A 7,659-nucleotide genomic window follows, 5' to 3' on the forward strand; every position below is an offset into this window, starting at 1 on the left:
CACGAGGATATAAATGAACTACCTAATATCTTGAACTGTTGACCCAAAACACAAGTTATTTCATGATTCAGTTTTAATAGGAACCGACAATAGATAACAACAATGGATGCTGACACACACAACGACCAGCGTGCTGTTTCTGCTGTGTTAGATATCGGGCAACTGTACACTGAATATACATTGGGAAGCTACAGAAGCAACTGTGGATGCGAAATACGTTGGTGGATGGCGTAAGTGCGAAGTTATGTACAGTTGCCAAAATCACAATGTCTTCGTTATTAAACGAGGCACATTCTGTACATTTAGTTTAAACAAGCTCCGTGTTATGTGCAGTTAAAAGTAAACATTATTTTCACATCTTTTGCCAATTAAATCTCAATTTAAAGGGGAATTTACAAGAATTTAAATTTGAATTGAAACAAATACAGAAATAGAAGAAGTTATATATAGCACAAGGATCTAAAGTTGCCAGCATTGTACATGCTATGTACTTGGGGTATTATGACCATGAAACATTGGTCTTAATGTACACGTTTAGAAGCTCTTTTTCTCACATTTATTTAACAAAGATACAACACTAAACAAGATACGCACCAGCTTAAGGGTGAATATTACCAACAATCTTACTGGAATAATCATTACAATAGTTAGAACATGAATACCACAGCTTTGTACCATGAAATATTAGGCGCCAAACCTGGGGTGGCAGGGTAGGCAGACATACCCAAGAATTTTCTACACTGCAATAATCAGTAAACATTACAACCAATTAGTTAGATTGTTTTTTGTAACTCGCATTTGCCGAAAAAACTAGTGCCAAGTATATGAATGGATGTCTAACTATCCCTGCCTCCCCTGTAATATTAAAAGTTTGTCGCCTATGCATGAAACACAATTCACTTCCGGGTCATAATTAAAGCTCCCAACCCAACGCACGCAGCAACAACACCAACGCTTATCGCTGAACGAAACGATGACGAAAAGTTATTTGGATCGAAACTCGTATCTTTTTGTAACTGAAGTCTTGTCTCTCCTGCTTCACTCCATTCAATTACGTTTTCCTGGGAAAAAAGTATTCGTCATATGCAGTTTATATAAACAGTCAGTTAAATACAGCAAATTTAATTATCTATAAGAGAATGGGCTTCAACCTTTATTTACTGAGTTTGTCTTGCTTATTATATAGTGTTACAAAAGTACAGTGTTAGTCATATGAAGTATTTGTTCCTGAGGAGCATAAACAGTCAGTTAAATATAGCAAATTTGATTATCTATATTATACAGGGGGCAAACTCTTCACCCTGATCCGAGGTCTCCATTGTTATTATTACATTTTCCTGGTAATGAATTAAACTTATCAGTTAAAAAAACACAGCAAGGCAACATATTTTTATTGTTATGGAAAACTCTGACCTATGTCTTATGTCTGCCATAGAACCTCGCCCTTACAGTACAGTATATTTATATCAAATATAGCTAAGTGCTTCACATGTGTCAACACATTGGTTGTCTCACTAGAGCCACAAGTCATATCAAGTTACAGACGCCGGCCCGATGGAACAAATTAATGGTGGGATCAAATAACGTTGATGTATTTACGACAAGTAGTTTACGCTTGTGTCCCAGGAAAGATAGATTGAGTGTCTATAAACTACCTCAGTCTCAGTGGGGTCTAGATGGTTCGCAAAAGTATCTTACTTAAGACCTCACTCTTATATCACCTACAAAGTTATAACAACTGGGTTTTCCTCCATGCGAGGATAAATAAGGTACATTCTTAAGCTGGCACGAGGTGAATCAAACAGATCACCCTTGTTATAACGACTGTTGTTGCCCCGTCACACAAGAATAAGTTTCACCCATGTACTCACCCATCCACCCTGCTTGTTCAGCCACCCAGTAAGCTCGGTGTCGATAAACTTTGAAACCCACGAAACAATCGCGTCAACTTGTTCATGTTTTTTAAGTTCCACGGCCCGCACAGCAACAATGGCTGCGAACACCAGCAAAGCAATAACATGTCCCCATTTAACATGGTTGTCTTCCACCTCCAAAATGTCACTTTGTATAAATATCTTGGAGTTGCTGGTTGCTTGTGACTTCATAGCGTTATCCGGGTAATTCCGTTTGAGAGGAAGTTGGAATAAATCTTTACAGATTCGCGAAAATGTTTTGTCGACGTCATCAGTTGACATGTTTACTGTCCTGTTGAAAAGAACGAACATTAAATAAAATCATTTATACAAAGTAAGAACCAATTTTGTAGCTAGATAATATAAAAGTAGTGGGCTTATCATTTTGTAAAAATATGAATTTATTTTTCATATATTGTGTAAGAAACGACAGTTTGTTTTCCCATTCAACATTAATCATTAAAACTGTTGTTGCTCACAAAAATACATTTAATGATAAATTTAATATTTTATTTCAACTTTTAACCGTTTATCCGAAAATAAATTACTCAATTCAAACAGCTTATAGCACATTGGCATGAAGTAGGTTGCGTTAGATTAAACTTACTTTATCTCCTCCAGTAAGTCCGGAAATGTTTCTCTGTATCTTCTCTCGTATTCTGCCGCAATCTTTCGAATCGAAACATTCAATCGAGCGGGGTTAGTCTGGGGTAAGGGAAACCCCCTGGATGCTTGATCCTCGAGTTTACAACGGGATGAAAAAGAGTCGTACGATTCGGAAGCGATTGTTTCGTGGATCCGAAACAAAACATAGTCCTCAACCACCCTTCTAGTTTGTTGAACCATTCTACTTAATTACAAAACTTTCCTGCACATTCTTAATGCTTTGCTGCTGTGATGGAATAATTACAAGGATTTAGTTTAAAATTAAAACAAAAGTATTTTGCCACTATTTAATTCGAAGTAAATATCCTGTATTTTAGGAAAATATCTTCTTGATTATTATATTATAACTACAGTAATAAAATTATAATTGTCTGTTCTATATGGGTGAGGCCCTTAGGAAGGCATGCCATGGGAGCTTTGATTTAGACCAGAGCCGGCCCATTACCCATTTAATTAGGGTAAGTTTCTCTGATAAATTCTCACCATATGGCGGATGAAAATGTCTATAATTTATATATATATGTATAAAAATATTAATTTTAATGACAAACCAACACTTCCTAAAGCAAACAACACAAATACTCAATAAATTGGAGTACACGACTTTAACTTCACGATAGCATCAGCATGTATTATGTATATAAGCCAATATTAGCCAAGTATAGTGTGTGGCAATATAACACATTCCTCAACCTTTTCATGGCAATGTTAAGACTTGAGTAAATACGTTTGAAAAGGTTCAAACTTAACAACGTCATTCAACCCTCCGAGACAAAACCCAGACTTTCTTCTTACATGAAACGGAATAATAGAGCCCGAAACATCTGGTTAATATCAGGACGAGCTATTTATATTCTGTCTATGAGTTTATTATGAATTGTATATGATAATACTATTCTGTGTTGGCTACAAAAACATGAATACCTTGATAGCATAAACTAAGTATGTATACCAGCACTACACTAAAGACTATATATATAAAATATATACATATAACTGTTTAGGTTAAAGTTTAATATCAATTATCTGGTCAGGCTACTTTCATTCTGTCTTTGACTACATATATATATACATCATATATTATCCTGTGTTACACTACAAACCAATGAAACCAATGACTTGAACAACATTATGCAGCCTATAATAAATCATAGTGTATTGGCTATAGTTACATACATGAGTATCTACTATCTATATTACTGTATTAATACATCACTAAACTGCATCTAATTAAATACATTATACGCGTGTACTTCATTGCCACTAATTAGTTGATGACAGATCGTCAACAATAATTATATTACAAGCACGCAACGTCCCTTGCACGACCCCTTTAAACCATACTGCTGTAAACAACACACACAGCACATAGTATACCCACTCGTATATAGCCTCCATTAATACTGTTTAAAGGTTACAAATGTAGACATTTATATCAATTTTCGGCAGAAACAGAAACAAGGAATTATCCAAAATAACAATTTTCCACGTAAATAACCACCAATAGTAAAGAGGTAGCATGCTTAGGTGGTTACCAGTGGAAGGTCTTGTGGCGACTGTTTCTATGACGTAGTTTAAACAATTGTGTGTTGAACTAAATTAAGGGGGTTTCGACTGTAGACACACAGTGTATAAATATCTACAGGGCAAATTAACAAATGTCATATTTATTTAGTATAGTTATATACAGAGTCAATAGAAAACTAAACTGAAAATAAGAAGCTATTAGTCAATTATTTCTTATATAATCTTGGCAAAATTTGCCTAAAAACAGAACTAAAGTAAACTGACAATGAGACACTATTAGCCAACAAAGGTTTTTAAAAACACTGCAAAAATGAGCATATATCACAGTGTTGGGGTAATGGGCAAACTCTGGTCTAAATCCCAGGTCCCATGGCATGCCTCACTGTAGGACCTCACCCATATAGAATAGAATGTGCATATACAATGTTGGGGTAATGGGACAACTCTGGTCTAAACCCCAGGTCCTATGGCATGCCTAACTGTAGGACCTCACCCATATAGAATAGAATGTGCGTATACAATGTTGGGGTAATGAGCCAACTCTGGCCTAAACCCCAGGTCCCATGGCGTGCCTCACTGTAGGACCTCACCCATATAGAATAGAATATAAGACACCAAAATCAGTCCCAATCTTTGGCAATCTACACACTCTACGTTATAATATACACTCTTCTGCTCTGCAGCAATGTACTGACCACCACAGCTAAATGAGTAAATTACACAGAATTCATGCACCAGTAAATTCACTACTCAGAACAGCAGCGTCATTTCTATAACAGTTTAATACAACCACTAGTATCAACTACCTGTGGTATATTGGGTCTACAAATGCTTGTTGTTCTATATTACATTATAAAACATAATGTCTATATTTTATAACATATAATATTAATAACACGTTATCTTCTATAATACATTATAAAACAAAATATTCCATAACGCATTAATATAAAACACTACAGTGCTGTACTGTACAGTCACTACACTACCACTACCAATAGTATATTAAATGTGCCAATACCATGTAGTGACTTCTTTAATGTATGAGTGCTTAATATAACAGTAGACCAACGCCATGAGTTGAACCATATGCGAAGGTATAACATTTCATAAGGAATGTAATAATACCGATTGGCACAATAGAATAATTGCTAAGAAAACAATAGCTCTGCTTCATGTTTCAAGATTTATTTATATCTAGCAGATGTTTCAAAACAGAGCAATTTCAAGAATTCGTGAAACTAATATCTGGTTTTTCGAAACTAATTGGACAGGTATGTTGTGTACAGCAAGTTGGTAAGGAGAAACTTGTCTATTTAACATATTTGAACAAAGGGAATTGATAATATTGTTTGAACATAAAACAAGCAACATTTACTAAAATATATCAGGGGTTTTCATAACCACTAAATTTTTGTTGCATTACGAATTATTTGTAAACTATGAAATAAATCTTTTTGCATAAATAAATAAAATAACACAAAATCAAAAGTACACACAAATAATTTCATTTTGATTTAGGGATTATTTGCAACTAAGTAGGTCACTTCACAATTTATTTGGTGTTAGTTTTAAAATATAAAAAACCTGTGAAGATATAACATATTTGGTGGTACTGAGCCAACTATGGCTTAAATCCCAACGACTTAACTAACTGAAGGACTTCACTCTTATAGAATAGAAGATAGTTAAACCAAGGGCTTATGGTTTTGATGTCATACTGAGAAAAGTGAATCTTTCATATTGGAGCCATGTTAGTGCTTGTATTAAATATACCAAAACATATTTATTTTTTTATCTCTTCTATGAAAACCATAGGAAATTTCATACTAGTATTTAAACATCAAAGAGAAGGCAATCAAATGCAAATCGACAGTCTTTAAAACACGATATAGATAAAATTTACAGCTAAAAAACTAAATTGTTGTTTTAATAAAAAATAAATTTGACTTTGGTAAGATACAAGTACGCAGCTGTTGTAGAAATATTCGTTAACAAGTTTGTATTTCTATTGATTATAACTTGAGTTGTATTATGTAGTTGAGGGGAAGTGGGACCGACAAGTGGAGTCTTGAACAAAGCATGAAGCACCATTGAACATAAAAGATGGAATTTCAACAAAAGGAGAGAAATTCCAGCGTTACGTACAAGTGCGTGGGCGGTATTATCCTAGCGTTGAGTAATTTTCCAGTCTACCATACTTTTATCAGCAGTCAGCATTATATCTATGTTCTGTTTAGATACCTTTGGATCTTTGTTACGCTGAGGTGACCTATTACGTAATTTAATGGAGAATAATAGATCGAATTACAATTGATCAAAACACGCCATGAGTTTCTTGTGGGCCCCCGTTCTCAACAACAACTAAACGGAAAATATTTTCCCAAAACCGCACGTACACACTCACATGACACATACCTGTTACTCCATTTGGATAAATCACATATCAAGCCCTTCCTATATAAATGTACACACTAGCCCTTTGTACACAAAGTAACTCAATATAAAGTTTATAGCTTAGAAATAACTTGGTTCAAAGTAGAAACCACTTCAACAACAAAACTTGTTATTTATTTAGTGGTGCACATAAATGGATGATTTAATAAGAAATAGAAATATTTTTTTTACGGAAATTTACAGTAAATTAATATACATGTACCCAATTTTTCTTTTAAACGTTCTTTTAAAAAAAGTTGAAAGTAGGCCTAATACTTGTACTAGCTTTTGTAAAGTTGTATAATATACAATTTACATTAGATTAAGAATAACCAACTGTTACTACCATTATAACCCCTTGTACTGCTACATGTATAAACTAGGTACCTGCCAAGTTAGTGCTTCCCACAGTCTTATTCCTCATTTGACCTATATTAAAGCCAACACTACCTTTCAAATATCCAAAACAACATACTGCAATTTAAAGGAACAAAATATATCAACACCTTTGAAAGCCTTATATTTATAGCAAGCTAGGAAATATAAAGTATTCCCTGGGATTTGTGGCACAAAAATATAACAACACTATATATTGCGTCAAAACCTTAATAAATTACCCCAATAATAAAATAAATGTTAAACACATAAGTACCTTTATTCATATGACTATGAAATGAAATAATCAATATTAAAGACTTCCTGAGCTAACCAGGAATAGGAATGGAAATCCCAGACGGGAGTAAAAAAAATTGTAAAATTTTACCAAACTCACTATTTAACAGGGAAAATTTCTTTGGGACAATTGTTTGTTTTTATTATTTGCGTTTTTAGTTTGAAACTTGCAACAAACATAGTTGTGTGTTTAATTAATAAGGATGATGGTTTAACTGACAAAAATATTTTACAAACATTTTATAAAATGAAAAATTATTTATGTATACAGCCTATTTTTAATTCTATTTTTTGGGTATTTTTGCATTTTAGTTTCCTTTTTTAGTTTAATAAATATGGACACATAATATTAAATGTTTAATTATTAAACATTGGGTGGTACACCAAGTGCTATTAAATACACAACACACAATATTGGAGTCAAGTAAATAATAATGTACCTAAT

The 7,659-nt window shown here is 33.6% G+C and overlaps 1 protein-coding gene across 1 annotated transcript; it reads right to left on the bottom strand.

Annotated features, from left to right (window-relative positions):
- Window positions 1-58: 58 nt before the first annotated feature.
- LOC100183575 (apoptosis regulator Bcl-2) lies at window positions 59-2,826 on the bottom strand. The gene is made up of 3 exons (XM_002127071.4): window positions 2,521-2,826; window positions 1,872-2,205; window positions 59-1,061 (listed from the first exon to the last, which is right to left on the bottom strand). The coding sequence occupies exons 1-3, from the start codon at window positions 2,757-2,759 to the stop codon at window positions 897-899; spliced, it is 738 nt and encodes a 245-aa protein (XP_002127107.1). The 5' UTR covers window positions 2,760-2,826; the 3' UTR covers window positions 59-896.
- Window positions 2,827-7,659: the final 4,833 nt, after the last annotated feature.

Source organism: Ciona intestinalis, unplaced genomic scaffold, assembly GCF_000224145.3.
Source record: "Ciona intestinalis unplaced genomic scaffold, KH HT001138.1, whole genome shotgun sequence".
Lineage (NCBI taxonomy): Eukaryota > Metazoa > Chordata > Ascidiacea > Phlebobranchia > Cionidae > Ciona > Ciona intestinalis.

Excerpts from the sequence above, each read along its gene's own strand:
- LOC100183575 (XM_002127071.4), bottom strand. The coding sequence starts at position 2,759 with ATGGTTCAACAAACTAGAAGGGTGGTTGAGGACTATGTTTTGTTTCGG. Across the intron at positions 2,206-2,520 it reads GACTTACTGGAGGAGATAAA|GACAGTAAACATGTCAACTG; the intron begins GTAAGTTTAATC and ends TCTTTTCAACAG. Across the intron at positions 1,062-1,871 it reads TGAACAAGCAGGGTGGATGG|GAAAACGTAATTGAATGGAG; the intron begins GTGAGTACATGG and ends CTTTTTTCCCAG.